This window comes from Eutrigla gurnardus (assembly GCF_963514095.1).
Source record: "Eutrigla gurnardus genome assembly, chromosome: 22".
NCBI classification, from domain to species: Eukaryota; Metazoa; Chordata; class Actinopteri; order Perciformes; family Triglidae; genus Eutrigla; species Eutrigla gurnardus.
In genome coordinates this window covers 2,892,930-2,909,446 of record NC_139933.1, presented here as the reverse complement: position 1 = coordinate 2,909,446, position 16,517 = coordinate 2,892,930, and the positions used below count along the sequence as shown (strand labels likewise).

The 16,517-nt window shown below is 40.8% G+C and overlaps 1 protein-coding gene across 1 annotated transcript; it reads left to right on the top strand.

Annotated features, from left to right (window-relative positions):
- Positions 1-265: 265 nt before the first annotated feature.
- Positions 266-3,745, top strand: LOC311032872 (NHL repeat-containing protein 3-like). Its single transcript, XM_084039943.1, has 3 exons — positions 266-660; positions 1,718-1,920; positions 2,001-3,745. The coding sequence occupies exons 1-3, from the start codon at positions 402-404 to the stop codon at positions 2,598-2,600; spliced, it is 1,062 nt and encodes a 353-aa protein (XP_083896069.1). The 5' UTR covers positions 266-401; the 3' UTR covers positions 2,601-3,745.
- The last annotated feature ends 12,772 nt before the right edge of the window (positions 3,746-16,517 follow it).

Here is a 16,517-nt window from a genome sequence, read left to right as displayed (position 1 = left end):
CGGCGGCGAACAAAAACTCTGCCTTCAAAATAAAATATTTTAAAATAACAGCGTTATTACAGCAAAAAGCCAGACATCGGATTTGCCCGAAAACATATATTTAAAAATATAAATGTATTCACACGCAGAGTCTGGCCACTAAACTCATAGTATAGAAGGATTTATGTGTTCCTGTTTTTTTTATTATGCTCTTATTGTGACACTTTGACCGGAAATTCCCTGTTGTTATTCGCTGGACTTGCCCTCTGTTTTGTTTCCCCTTTTAGGACTCGAGGTAGTGACAACACTGGGAGTGAAGGGCTTCAAATGAGACATAAATCCCCGGATGTACGCTTTAATAGCCTCTAAATAGATCTCATTGACGGGTTTGCTTGTGATCTAACGGTCGATCGCTTCCCGGGATGCTGATGAAGAAGAGAGGCCATACGTGTTTGGTAGCGTCCAGTATGGCTTCACTCGCCGTGCTCATGATGGTGCTGTACGGCACTATCGGCAGCCAGCAGCCGGGCATCTCCAGCCTCAGACAGGACTACCAGCTGCTGGGCAGACCCCTTTACAAGCTGGACCTGAGCTGGCCCCGGAACCCGGAGCTCTTCACCGGGCAGGTGTTCGGAGTGGCCGTCAACCAGTATGCAGGGGTGGTGTATGTGGCCCAGAGAGGTAAACACACCTGCATGCACTCTAATCCAGCTGTTTGTTGGGTTCATAAAACCAGCCATTATATTTTAAAGATAGATCAAATGAATGGAAAATATTCTACTAGATTAAACTTGTGCTTTCACAAAAAAATAAAGAAATAATCATCATTATTGTGGGACCAGTGACGTTGTTAGGCCTCCCCAAATAATTTGGGTTTTTTATTTTATTTATTTTTGTCTTTATTTTTAAATATAAATTAAAATCATATTTATTTAAAAAGAAAAAATAGATATTTATATAACTGTACACCTAATCTATACAGCATAACGAAAGAAGGGCAATTATCTACGGAAATAATTGCTCTAGCAAATCATATCCCAGATATCACGATTTCAATGTAATATTGATATATTGCCAGGCGGCTGAAGTGCCTTAAACTTGCATTCTCTCTGCTGGCCACCAGGGGGCGACTCCTCTCTGGTTGTATAGAAGTCTATGAGAAAATGGTCCTACTTCTCTTTGCTGGCCACCAGGGGGCGACTCCTCTCTGGTTGTATAGAAGTCTATGAGAAAATGGTCCTACTTCTCTCTGCTGGCCACCAGGGGGCGACTCCTCTCTGGTTGTATAGAAGTCTATGAGAAAATGGTCCTACTTCTCTCTGCTGGCCACCAGGGGGCGACTCCTCTCTGATTGTATAGAAGTCTATGAGAAAATGGTCCTACTTCTCTCTGCTGGCCACCAGGGGGCGACTCCTCTCTGGTTGTATAGAAGTCTATGAGAAAATGGTCCTACTTCTCTCTTGATGTATTATCTCAGTAAACATTGTAAACATGAGTTTATGGTCTCAATCTCTAGTTTCAAGTCTTCTTCAATCCAGCATGATGTTCATTTAGTACATTATGGTCCATTTAAGCAAAAAAAAAAGGCTTCAAAACTGCAGTTTTGTGGCGTCACCATGACTACGGCCACCTCTTACCAATCTATGTAGATTTTGCCCGGCCCCTCTACTCTTGATCAACCTTTACATTCGAGAAGTGGAAATCCAGTCAATCAATGGTGTTTGTTTTGCCCGTTAAGGTGACAACGTGCCCAAGGTGCTGGTGTTCACCACGGATGGAGATTTCCTCATGTCCTGGAACACGACCACCCTGGAGATGCCTCACGGGGTATTCCTAGCAGACGCCGCCTCGTCCAACCCCACCGTGTGGATCACGGACGTGGGGGACGGCCCGTACGGACACTGCATCAAACAGTACTCGCCGTCGGGGAATCTCCTGCAGGTGGCTCCTTTTATCTGATCACCAGAAATCAGTTCGGTGTGATGTCTAGAAATGTCTGATTAATCTCCTGCGTTTGCCAGGTGCTCGGCACACCAGGGAAGGCCGGCTTCGGGGTGAACCCTCTGCAGTTCGACCAGCCGGCGGAGATCTTCGTGCACGACTCCGGAGAGATGTACATCGTGGACGGCGACGGCGGGATGAACAACCGCCTCATCAAGCTGTCCAAGGAGCAGGAGGTGGTGTGGATGCACGGAGAGAAAGGACCAGGCCTGGCTCAGTTCTACATCCCCCACAGCGTGACGGTCGACAACGCCCACCGGGTGTGGGTGGCCGACCGGGGGAACAAGAGGATCCAGGTCTTTAACTCCGTCAGCGGGGACTGGCTCGGCATGTGGGGGAGCTGCTTCTCCGAGGACGCGCCCTATTCCGTCCGCCTGACACCCGACAGGAAGTACTTTGTGGTTGTGCAGCTCAACACCAACCAGATCTCGCTGCTGGACGCCCCGCCAGTGGGTCTCATCGGCCAGTGCACCGTGGCCAGTGTGATCCAGCTGGCTGATGAAGTGAAGCCCCACCTGGTGGACCTGGACCTGAAGACCGGGGCCCTGTTCGTGGCCGAGATCGGAGCTCAGCAGGCCCAGAAGTTCACCCCCTTTAGTCTCGGGGGGAGCTTCGTGTAGATTGCCACACTTTGACATGGCATGATCTATCCAAAACTAACTGTCATGAATATTACCAATTAATTAAAACTGGGACGATTTGCAATAATGTGATCCTGAAATAAATTAATTCTGGTGTCGGTAGAGATGGGACATCCGAGGTTAAGATGTTAAGGTATCCCCCGGCAACCCTGTCTCATAGAAATCACATTTTTACAGTTTTCTACAGCATTGATGCTTTGAAAGGTTTTTAAATCAAGATAGATGTACAAATCCAACACACTGTCCCTTTAAGAGAAACTATAGGAAACAAGACTGATTGGGTATCAGCAGGTTCTTAAAGGATCATTCACTTCAAACAAGGGGCTCATGTTAAAGGTCCAGTATGCAGCATTCAGTTGAAATTTGCAACATCACCACTAGATGTCACTAGATGCTACACAGCTGTGTGTTTGGCGGCAGCGTTCATTGATCCACCTGTGGTATTCTGGTAATATTTAAATGTGTTTTTTGTTGAGACAGGGTTTCCTCTCACTGAGCATGTGCTGCTTTAAGAAGTAAATCATATTGAAATACTATAATAAAATACAAAGTGACTGTTATATATATGCTATATATTTGCTATATATATGCTATATATTTGCTATATATATAGCAAAACCAATTCAGAATTGGACATGGGCCATTTAAATAATTAGTGTAAACATTTTTACTATTACAAATCATATACACTTAAATTGTTTATATATATATATATATATATATATATATATATATATAGGGCTTTCATGTTGTGTATTTGTTTATCATTGTTATTTGCACTTTGTGAGGTTATGTGCCATCTGTATTTTACTTGAATTTGGGGCTTCTTGAAAGGACGAGAGCCGTTTCTTTCCTTCACGACTCTTCAAACTCTTTTTTTTTTTTTTTTTGCCGGTTCAGCCTTTTGCCAGTAGCCGGCTGTTTTTTTTTTTTAAAGACATTTAAAATGTCTGAACTGAATTGTCTCCTCTGCTGTTTGATCTTGACTTCTTGGTAATGCAGTTAATGAATACATTGTATGATTGATAGTATATATTTAATCTTGTCTTGCACTATATTTCCTGTATTACAGAACCATCTGTATTTTGATATTGACACGTTTGTTTACATAAAATGTAACATGATGTCAGAATAAACAGCCTGGGGCATTAATTTGATGTTTCATTCAGGATATTTAGATTTTTTTCCATTCCAATATCAACGTCTGAATATTTTTAAGAATGTATTGATTGCTATATTAATGGGTGTTATTTCATTATAATGCTACAATATCATTACGTTGTGGTAAATGAGGCTCAGAGGGAGGCAGGTAAAAATCAAAAGTGTATTGAAAAGGTGAGGGAGGAGGGTGGGGCATCAGTTTAGCTCCTCCCACTGGCTGGTTTGGTGCTTCTGAACACACGAACAGAGAGAAGTTTTCACCACAGCAACGCTTCGGGATCTCTTGAATCTGTTTGGAGTGAGGCCGACCACACTGAGCAAAGCTTCTCAGGCTTTATAGTCAGACTCCTGATTGGACGTGGTCCTCAGCTGATTGTGGACAATGAGTCCCAGCTGGTCGCCCTTTCTGAGGGCTGCTCACCATGTCAGTGACATCAAATGTTATTAAATCACATAATATTCATTATTTGCAATTATATCCAGGACAGTATATCATTGTGACGGTGTAGTCCGGATATCTCCACAACGAAGTGCAATACTACATCACTGAGATCTCAAGATAGCACGCTTGAAAAGGAACGGCACTTTGAAATAATGCATCTTCATACTGAGTCGTTTAGAATCGGTTCCCCCCAGCTGATACACCGTCTGTAAAACAGTGAGTTTGAATGATGTCTGATGGAAGTAGAATTGACCTTTTTGTATTATTTTCACCATCTTCCATGTGTTAATTGAAATGCTGATGCATGCATTTTCTTGGCATATACAGTACTTTGTGTTATATTATTATTATTGTTATTTTTTTTAAATGCATGTTAAGTTTTTCCAATAATAAAAAAACTGTCCGTACTCGTCACTGTGGGTTTAAATTCTTTGGACACTAAAATATCTCAATATATGCATATTTTTTGATTAAATTAAATGAATATGCAAGATAATATAATATATATCCGATAGGAATACGTGAGAAAAAATGGATTTTGTGAGATATTTGTTAAGTAAAGTTAAAAAAAAGAGAAAAAAGTTTAAAAAAAAATCATATTCATATATCTCTATGCTTTCTAGTTAATGTAATTTATATTGTATATTGTAATATTATATTTTCTGTATGACACTTTCTGTATTCATTTTGACACGTTTGAAATAAAAATCTAAATTCGATGTTGAATGTGGCAGGGGGCGTGGCTTGCTTCTGCTGCTGCAGCTGACGAGGCTCACCTGCCTTCACTCACCTGTCTTCACTCACCTGCCTTCACTCACCTGCCTTCACTCACCTCATCAAGCCCCCCATAAAGGTCTTCACTCCTCCAGGTAACTCCGTCTTGTTCGGTCGTGTGGAGCCTCAGCTCTGAGTATTTGCTGTTGTGATATCTGTAGTCGGTCTTTAGTGTGTTTTTGACCTTTGGCCTCTCACCTGACCTGTGAGAGTCTCTGCTTTGATGTCCGGTTCTAATCAGAGGCCTAACACAATTTTTATTTTTGAAGCCACTTCTTTAAAGTTCAATCTGGCATGAAACCACAATGATACTTTAAATGGAAAATAATATTTAATCAAAGTGTTTAATTTTTTCTATGAGGTTCTCATGTCAGTATCCTGTTCTATAATGATAAAGATAAGCACTATATATCCGACCACTAGGTGGAGCCCAAGTCACAATTCCCTTCCAGATGATTCATTCCAATTAATTTGTTTCCAAATTATGATTTTAATAGTTTCCTTCACAGACATTCAAAAAAAACAGTCAAAAAAATTCCCCAAATAATAATAATGTACGTAATTAGTGAAACTTGATGAGGTGAAGAACGATCAGCATTCATCTAGTTTCCTCACCGCCGTGTTGAGTGTGAATAACTCTGTAGGCGTCCATGCAAACAGACAAATGTGAGTTGAGTCAGCTCATTGAATAAAAAAAAGAAGAATGAAGGGATCGTTAGTGAGGGGAAGGAAGAAGGCTGTGAGTGAGAGGGGCCGGGGTCAGATGAAGTGAATATAACAACACAGTGGTGGTGTTTCACAGAGCTGACTCTCGGCTCAGGGACACCATTAAAGTAAGGGAAGAGACACCTGAGAAAGCAGCTTCATGGTGCAGTTAAACGATATCAATATTCATTTATAAACTCTTAATAATCTAATCTAATAATAATGTTTTGTGCTAGTCATTGGACAGTAGGCTCCGACCACCAGGGGGCGCCACTGGCTCTGAGAAAGTGCTGCATGCTTTATAAAAGGATACTAAGTGGTCATTGTTGGTTTAAGTAAAGTGAAATCATTAAATAAGGCAATTTAAAAAAGCATTAAAACAAAGAATGAGCACTTTGAATAATGACATTATAATTCATTATAACACTGATATAACACATTATAACAAGATTATACGAGATTCTTTACGCTGTGATCTCTGGAAAGGTGTGTGAGTGATAAGAATTTATTATTAAGTCGTGATGAAATGCTTCATAATGTGCATTATAAAAAGTGTTAACTGTGTTTTACTTCACTGTTAGAAAACAAATGTGGAGAAAAATTCCCAGAATAATTTCTATTAAATTCATGAACATTTCCTTCCACCTTAAAATTCTGTAGAGTTGACCTTTATATCATCTGTATATACTCCAAACATTTAGAGTACATGATGAAATAAAATAAATCATAGTTATTAAACTATCTGAAATTTGAGTCTGCAAAAATATTCCTGTTCTATCTCTAACTACAACGATACGGAGTTAACAGAAATCAATTTATATACTTTTTAATTTTTACCACAGAAGTATGAGGATTTTTTTTTTTCAGGTTTCTCAAAATCGGAAAATTGAATTATGTCACAATGCAATGCATGTTAGGATTAAAATCAGGGAATATATTCTTCACATGCAGAAATGCACCACGTTTACATTCACACTGTTTTATAGTCATATTATTATTTTAATTATTGTCATTTCTACTGTAACATGCTGCCTTTTAAATGACTTTGTTTTTATACTATTTATCCATCTTTTCATACTTGGATGTTACATTGTTGGCATTCTGTGGACATCAAAAGAAGAATTTCATTGTACAGGGAAACACGTTTCTTTACTGTGCATGATAACTGTCTGAATCTTGAAGATTGACTAATTAATAAAATGGGGAAAAACACTACGATTAAGAAAATTCCTTCATGTTAAAACGCTGCACTGGCCCATATTTTGACAGACTTTTCTTTATATTATCGTTCATTATCTGTTTATCTCATTATTACAACAGTGGCAGCTGCTCCCATACAGATGAAATAAATACAAATAAAGCCAGTGTGAGTTTGCTCATTTATAAATGATCCAGACCTGCTGAGGCCTCCTCCATCACTTCCTGCTGCAGGTATTCTCACTGTGCAGCTGTCGACCTCCATGTCAGGAGGAATGTGAGTGTAGGAGTCGGTCCATTCTACACCAGGACGATCCCACCGACACACACACACACACACACACACACACACACACACACACACACTCACACACACACACACACACTCCGTCCACCTCACACGCTCCGTATATCTCACTTTTCTTCCCTTTCTTCACACGCTCAGCCTCACTCAGCCTTTTGTCCCGCCGCCGTCTCCTTGTTGTCCTGCTCCTCTAAGCTTTCTGCCTCGCTGGCTGTTTCTGCTGACAGACTCCAGCTGGATGTCATGGCAGGGATGGAGGCGGGATCCTGAGTGTGTAGGCTGGCCTTTAGAGGCCCTCTGTATGGGGAGAGCCCACACAAGCCTCCCACACACCTTCCCCACTCACCCAGGAGGGATCCCAGTCCCCCACAAAGACCACTTCCCCGTTAAAGGCCTTCATTTGTTAGAGGGCGTCGTGTCACGGCCTTTTTATGTCACTTCTGTCAGATAAGACGGGTGATATTCTGAGTTTATTAAACCAAATAATCCTCATCTTCTCTCCATCCCATGAGGCGCTCCATGCTCAAGTCTTCTTCCAAGTTTTTCCTAGAATTTGCTTTTTAAAGGAACATGTTCGAGCAAAGAAGTTAAACAATATAATACAAAATATAACAACAATTCAATTACATTTTATTAATAGTGTCATATCACAACAGAAGTCATCTCAGGACACTTAACACACTGAGCAGGACTAGAATACGCTCAAACAACAACAATAATTATTACAATCAATACAATAATAATCATACAATTTAGGCAGATTTTAAGACTTTGGACCTCATCATTTTCATCATCAGTATTTCTTCAGCAGATTCTGTCCTGTTATAAAACCATCATGTTTAATAACTATATATTCCGGTACATACAGGGACAATATAGACTGTTGTTTTATCAGAGGGAAGTTAGTTGTGTTGTTTTTATGAGCATCGGATTTTACGATTTTCAGAAAAATTAAAAGTCTTCATCCCTTGAGTTCATAACCTCAGACATGACCCTTAATAAATACTCAAACCTTTACAGATGGTTCACAGATATGTTTTAATTTATTAAATAGGCTCAGTCATCTTCAAACATAGAAACAACAACTGTTACACAAACAGGACTTTGGTTGGGGACTATTTTCAGGGGCGGATTTATCCATCATTTGGTGTTCTAGTGAGAATTTAAAGGTGTCAATCATTTTTTTTTTTTTTTCTTTTTTCAAGGATTGATTGGTTTTAATGTCTGGATTAACAGACAAAGAAACATAACATATCCAACATGGTTCCAAGATGATAGAAGACATAGAATCACAAAGAAGACATAAAAACCAAGCAAAACCCATCTTATCTTCTTATCTTTATATTTAAAAATTACAATATCATTCATCCCTGTTATCTTGTTCCATTAAAAAAAGCCCTTACTTGACTTTTGTAAGTTGCTCTCATATTTAAAGACTGAATGTGTATTACACAATATAATAAAAGGTACTTCTGGCTCTATAATTCTAGTCATAATTAGATCTTAGATATTCAGGCTTCATTGGTGGTTTGGCTCTTCATTTGGATTTGCTGACAAAAGAATACAATTTAAAATATCACAAGACTTATTTTTAAAAAATGTATAAATGCAAAGATTTGAATGCAGTTTCAAAAAATGGTATGTTTCTGTTTAATTCACTATTAAGAGAGAATGCATGTCGGTTCAGTGTAAAATGACAAAAAGCAAAGAAATAAATGCTTTCCTCGTGACTTTCAGAGCTCCTCCGGCCGCCGCTCCGTTCCCGCCAGCCGCCGACTGACTTCCTGCTGCAGCACAAAACCGCAGACATTACTGCTGAGGTGTCGTCATCCCTGTCTGGTCCTGTCACCGAGACAAAGGAGGCCGAGATGGACGATACGATGCTGCGTTTGTGGGACGAACACACCGATGGCATCTTTTTGTATTTAGGGATACGGAGTGCCGTCGGACAGAGAACAATAAAAAAAAACATTAATAGGCATGAAAAGTTGGATTCACTGACTGAAAAACCTCGACCAAGTCAGCGAAACTCAAAAGGGACGCAGTAATACAGCTTCACACACACATATTTCACTCAAAACCCAACATGTTGACCTCATGATGAAAAGTCCATATTAATATTAAACTTCTGGGGACCATGAATGTCAGAACCAAATATTGTGGCAGACCATTTCACAGATTATCAGAAGTGCAGTAATCACCCTCTTCTAGCACAAATTTGACCGGATGAAACTAGGACCTCGTTTCTAGGGTTCATCCTCTGGGAATCATGAATCTGTCTGGTAGATGTGATGACATCTTACCCAGCATTCCAGACTATATATAAGGAGGTGGACGTAGTCATCGTGACGTCACCCATCGATTTGTGGACTACTGTTTTCAAACCTCCAGTTTGCCATCTTGGTATCAAGCAACCAGTTAAAGGAAGTGACCATATTTGGACTGTGTGAGGAGTGACGGGTGGATCTGAAGAACACAAGCAGCAGAGCAGCACCCTTACTGGATCTGGATCCATCTGGATACTGGTGTGAAGCACAGTTAGCTTCACAATTCAAGGTCAACTTTACAGCTCAGTGTTAAAGTCATTTTAGTAGCTAACTAGCTGTCAATCAGCAGCTAAGCCCCGCCCCTAAAGCATCCCCTGGTTTCTGGTCTGGTGGACTCTAAATGGACCATAATGTACTAAATGAACACTAGACATTGAGAACATAAACTCATGTTAACTGAGATAATACATCAAGACGACTTTCTTTTTACAACCAGAGGAGTCGCCCCCTGATGGCCAGTAGAGAGAATGCAGGTTTAAGGCACTTCAGCTTTGGCTTCACTTTTCAGAAGCGGAGGTTTGCTGCCTGCTCCGGGGCCAAAGTGTAGTTCGGCAGCAGTACGGATGGACAGTTCTCCTCTCTCAGAGGCAGGGGGAGCAGCGGGGGGGAACAGGGCATGTGGAGCCTCCAGCTGGGAGGAGGCCTGGTGGGGTAGTACTGGCTGTCACCTGGGAGACGGATGGATCCACCAGTTCCACCAGTAACTCCCATATACACCATACTGGACGGTCAGTGTGGCCCTGAAATTGCACTTGTATCAATGTAAGAGTGTATATGTATTATATTTCCACGTAGTATTTATTAATATTATCTGCAGGGCCTTTTATATCATAAAGTATGATGTTGATGTGTCTCAGAAATCAAGCTTTATTTTACAAATTTTATATATATATATATATATATATATATATATATATATATATATATGAAGAAGTCTTCTATGCTGGTTAGGGTCTAACCAACACAAAGTTGGAGAGGGGGAACGGGGGGCATCATTTCCTGTCTGGTTGAACATTAACAGGCTCTCCATCACGCCCCGCCGCCGTGAATGGGAGTGAATGTAGCTCCGGCTCTCTGCTGCATCCTGACGCCCCGCTGGGCCGGACAGGAGGACTCTCATCATCACAGAGTCTTTGTGTCTGTCTGGACGGGACACGACGGGGATGACGACGCGTCAGCCATAATGGCCTCGTCTGTAGTTTTTCTGGCTGCAGCAGGAACTCAGTCGGCAGGTCGGAGGAGAGGAAGGAGGGAGGAGGGAGGAAGGAGGGAGGGAGGCGTCCACTTGACTATGTTGGAGCTTTGAACCATAGGTTAAACAGGTCTGTTTCAGAGAATTAATGCAGCTTTGTTTTATGGCTGCTTTGTTTTATGGCTGTTTATTCTTTCTTTTTTGTCCTTATTCAGTTTTTTTGTTTTTTTGTATTTGAATTAAAGGGAGTAGATGGAGATGTGTGTTACATTGATTTTTTAAACATTCTAGACAAATTCCTGATTTGGGTCTTTATCAATAAAAACAAGACAGGAAACAAACTCTGAGTGTTGTAAACTGAAGTATTTGTGTGTTTAAAAAAGTGGTAGGTGCTTGTTGGAGTCAACATGGCCCTCTACTGCCATATTAAAGGAGTTTTTCCTTTTTTATAATACAACCTTGACTCTATGAGGATGAACACGTGAAGACTTCATCACATTGAACATTTTGTCTCCTTTATGTTCCATATAATAACATATTCTTAAGTCTTCATTCCTACAGCTGATCATAAAAACCTTATTCACAATTAAAGAAGTTTTGTTTCACTTTGCAGTTCCATCCAGCTTTTTAACACGACTAGAAGTGAATGGAAACACGGCTGGCGTTTAATGCTCTCGACTGTTAATCAAAGGCATTTCCACGTCTGTAGAATCCAGAACGGAGTCCTGAGTTTAGTCAAATCTCATTTCAGCTCCAAATCCACCTTTTTTATTTTGAAGCTTTCTGAGCATCACCGTCGTCGTCGTTGCCTGTGATGAGGACAGTTTTTAGAGTCTCTGTCTTCGTCACACACAAACAGAGGTCGTCCATCATTTGGTGTCTTTGTTCTTCGGACGAGAGACAAGACAGTAGCGACAACACGTCAGCCATAATGGCCATGTCTGTAGTTTTCTACTCAACGGAGGGAGGAAGCTGCAGACAAGAGACCAAGGACGGAGGTGGAAGACGCATGAAAAGTCATATGAATTACTGCCGACAAAGAGTTTGCTGAGCGTGCATCGGGCTTTTATAGTGAAAAGGAAGGAAAAATACACCATATTATTGTGGGAACATTCCTCGGAAAACATTTAGGACCCTCCGGGTCTAGAAAGAGAAGTCTGGTTGTATAGAAGTCTATGAGAAAATGGTCCTACTTCTCTCTGCTGGCCACCAGGGGGCGACTCCTCTCTGGTTGTATAGAAGTCTATGAGAAAATGGTCCTACTTCTCTCTTGATGTATTATCTCAGTAAACATTGTAAACATGAGTTTATGGTCTCAATCTCTAGTTTCAAGTCTTCTTCAATCCAGCATGATGTTCATTTAGTACATTATGGTCCATTTAGAGTCCACCAGACCAGAAAGCAGGGGATGCTTTAGGGGGCGGGGCTTACCTGCTGATTGACAGCTAGTTAGCCACTAAGAGGACTTTAACACTTAGCTCTGAAGTTGACCTTGAATTATGAAGCTTCACACCAGAATCCAGATGGATCCAGATCCAGTAAGGGTGCTGCTCAGATCCGCCCGTCGCTCCTCTAAAATCCAAATATGGTCACTTCCTCCACTGGTTGCAATAAAACCAAGATGGTGACGGCTAAAATGCTGAAATGTGATGTAGTCCACAAAGCGACGGGTGACGTCACCATGACGACCACTTCTCATATACAGGCTCGACTGAGCCGATCCTGCAGGGTAGAATAAAGGTTACCAAACGCCCCGAGGTATTGATTGCTGATAAGTTATGACCGGAGTGTATTGATCCAGCAGGACAGATGCACACCTCGGCCCTGACTGTGAATATTTCAGGAAAGAACAAAGAAATGATAAAGAATGAATTTGCTTATTTAAGCGATTCTGATGCTTGTTTTTAATAATAATTAAAACATTCTTAAGTGGATGCAGGTTAATAAGCATAAATAACCCGTCTATCGTGAATGCATGTTTTGTAAGCGATAAGTTGTGGGAAGCGAGTATTGATCCGACGTTCAGGGAACATCACACCATCCATCTGCATGTGATGAAGGTTTAAAGACCTCGGCCAGATGTTGGAGGCAGTCGCTAATGTAACGAGGTACAAATACTTATTTTAAGTACTTAAGTAGAATTTAATTCAGGTATTTCTCTGGTTCTTTTTACTTTTAGGCCCCTACATTTTTGTCCCAACAGGTCTGTTACTTTAAAACAACAACAACAGCCAATTAAGTAACACTAATTTAGTAATTAAGTCATTTAGTTCAAATGCATTTGAGGGGAATTATTGATTTAACAAATATATATTGTACTTTCTACTCCTCACATTTCCAAAACAGGTTTGTTACTTTAGTTCTAATACATTTGAGGGGAATTATTGATTAAAAAATAAATATATATTATTAATATGACATGAGATTCAGTTAAGCCATTACAAAAAAAGTATAATTTCCTTCATAGTGATAGATAATATTCAGATCCTGTACTTTTTCACTTGTACCTGAGGAAAGCAGTTGAATCAGTACTTGTACTTTTACCAGAGTATGTGTACTTCTACTTAAGTCTTCTTGAAGGCTCAGAGTAACAGACATCGTATAAAAGCGATAAAGATTTGATAAAGAAACTTCTCTGCGCCTCATCTCCGAGTTAGAAGTTCCTCTCTTCCCCTCGATGAGATCACGGCCTTAAACGTTTCTTCGGCTGCAGATTAAAGAATATTAGTTGTGAGGAAAACGTGGATGGAGATTGAATGACGACGAAACCAATAAGGGAAATGGTTCGAGGAGGTTTCTGTGCATTCCTTTACTCTGAAGAGAGGGGATGCTAATTTGCTATTTTTGGTTTCCATATCAGATCAGATCGGATCATCTGCAGCGTCCAATATGACTTAGAATCCATCAGCGAGGCCTCGACAGCGGAGACGCGACACACACAGAGCCTGTCAGCCGAGACGGAGGGATCCTCCATGATTTCCTAATAGGGTTTATCCCTCGTGCCTGTCATCAGTCAAACCATGACAACTCCATGATGTTATATGAACTTCACCAGGAGAACTCTCCTCTGGAACCCAGATGAGGCTGAAACCTGAACCCTCACACCCCCTCCCTCTGTTTTTTTGCTTAATTGAAGCATTGAGAGGCAAATTAAACAATAGCTCGGTGTAATTAAATCTCGGATATACCCTGTTGTGCTACTTTCAGCCTGTAATGATGTTTTTGCCGCGCTGCTCTCTCCTGTTCCCCGCCAATTAAAACCCGCTAAAGAGCGTGAAGACAGCTGGATCGAGTTCGGCTTAATGCCGCCGTCGTGTTTCTTCGTGCCGTCCTCCAGTGACGCCGGAATCCAATAAATGGTATAATGGTGGTTTCTTAATGACAAGACGCAGGTGCGGGGTGATTTGTTTTTCTTGATTCGGCGTGCCGGATAAGATTTACAAGAAAAGAAGAAAAAAAGAAGAAGCCGAAGTCGCTTAATTGCCACGGAAACGATGTGATGGTAACGTGACACGACGAGAACAATGGGAGCGTTTAGACTGAATGTGTTCATGTTAGACCTTTAGAAACATAAAACTATATACCAACGTCGTCAACGGAAGTTGGTTGTCAGAGATTATTAAGATTATTATAAAGCAGATAAATGAAAACATCATATTTTTCATTTATTGTATGAAAGATTTGAGGTCAAGTCAGGTTAGTTTACCGAAGTGAGCTCCAGACATTTTTTAATTATAACAAAATTTCATGATATCATGATTATTATCCTGCCAAAATAATTGTGATTCCTGATATTATCCTGATAATCATCAAAATATGATTAAACTCTTAAAATGTCAGCAAAACATTCTGGTATCTCTTTATATTTTATATAATTTAAGACACTTTTAAAATGAAACACTATTAAATAATCTAAAGTAAGATGCTCATTAGTCACAAAGTCTTATTACATAAACACTTAAATATATACAAGTATATATATATATTTCAGGTTGTATATTTTTCTATATTTACACATTTATTTCAGCACAATCAACTTATTTTTAATGTTTTTTTTATCGTCCCGTGCCTCCTTCTGACATCTGACAGACAGGAAGAAGAAACTGTCTCAGAGTTCAGAGGTTACGCTCCGATCTCAGCCAAAAACAACGAGCCTCCATCAAACTTCATCACAATAAAGTTGCATTTTAACCCTTTTAGATCAAGTCCTTGGTCATTTTATCCCCTTATTTCACAATAAATGCAACAAAAATCAAGTTTCTAATGAAATTGTGTGGAAGCGTGAACACATGTGTATCTTCTATTCTCTTCTGTCTGACTGGCTGCTTGTTTAACGAGTGTCTGTACAACTGAGTGGCATTCAATTATGAGCTATTATCAGCCTGGAGGTTCAGGCCGCGTCTAATTCACTCCTACTCTGTTGTCACAACATTAAGACCCCTCCCCCCCTCCACCCCTCCGTTATCTAAACTACATACTATCTGATATTAACGCCTGATTATTACACACACACACACACACACACACACACACACACACACACACACACACACACACACCCCTCCCCAGCTAAATGAAAGCAGGCCGTGGATGAGCTTCTCCTGTGCAGCTTTAACAGCATTAACAGGTACGGTTTCCTATCTGGGAGGAAACACAACACTCACAGCATCATTAGTGAGCAGACGTAATGTAATCACCGTGTGTGTGTGTGTGTGTGTGTGTGTGTGTGTGTGTGTGTGTGTGTGCTCAGCAGGGGGTGGCGATGTCTATATTACATCCAGCAGCAGTTATTAAAAGTGAACTTTTTTTTGTGTGTCTGTGTGAGATTTCCATGTAAAAACATCAACTCACGGTAATTAAAGGTGAACTTGTCTCAAGATTAAATCACCAAGAGGATTAGAGGTCAGAGGTCACACATTCATCACAGTTAGATGTCAGATACACAGAGTGGGTGGGAGAGTGTGTGTGTGTGTGTGTGTGTGTGTGTGTGTGTGTGTGTGTGTGTGTGTGTGTGTGTGTGTGTGTGTGTGTGTGTGTGTGTGATCACTGCAGGATGATATGTGTTATCTTTGTCAAACTGTCACAAAAGGAGTGTGTAGGAGGAGAGGACGGAAGCAGAGTGGAGAGGAGGAGAGGGGAGGAGAGAAGGAGGAGGACAGATGTGAAGAGACAATGGGGAGAGATTCAGAGGAGAGGAGAAATGAAAGGAGGAGAACATGTAGAGGAGAAGTAGGAAAAAAAGGGGAGAGCAAATGGGGAGGAGAGGAGAAGGTGGCAACGAGAAGGAAACAAGAGGAGAGGAGGAAGAGTAAAAGGTCAAATAAGGAGGAGATAAGAAGTGAAGAGGGGATGAGGAGAGCAGGAGGTGACGAGATGAAGGACAGGAGAAGAAGGTGAGGAGATGAGTGAAGAGAAGGGCTTGAAAGGGAGGAGAGGAGGAGAAAGGATGACAAGAAAGGAGAAAAGGGAACTGGGGAGGAGAAGGAAACAAGATGACGGGAGGAAAGGAAAAGGCCAAATATCAAGGAGGAGGTGAGAAGGGAGGAGGAGATGGGAGGAGGACAAGAGATGGAAATAGGGAGGAAAAGGAGGAGATGAAAGGAATGGATGAAAAAAAGGAGGAGGAAAAAGAGAGGAGGTAAAGATTAAAGAAGGGTTAAAGAGGAGGAAAAGGAGGAGAGGAGGAGAAAAGAGGTGAAGAGGAAAAGGAAAATAGGGGAAGTGGAGAGCCTCTTTATATGTGACGCATCGGTCATAATACATAAAACCAATGCACCATTATACTCTTTAATAC

Coding starts and splice junctions, on each gene's coding strand:
- LOC311032872 (XM_084039943.1), top strand. CDS start 402: ATGCTGATGAAGAAGAGAGGCCATACGTGTTTGGTAGCGTCCAGTATG. Junction 661..1,717: donor GGTGTATGTGGCCCAGAGAG/GTAAACACACCT, acceptor TTGCCCGTTAAG/GTGACAACGTGCCCAAGGTG. Junction 1,921..2,000: donor CGTCGGGGAATCTCCTGCAG/GTGGCTCCTTTT, acceptor TGCGTTTGCCAG/GTGCTCGGCACACCAGGGAA.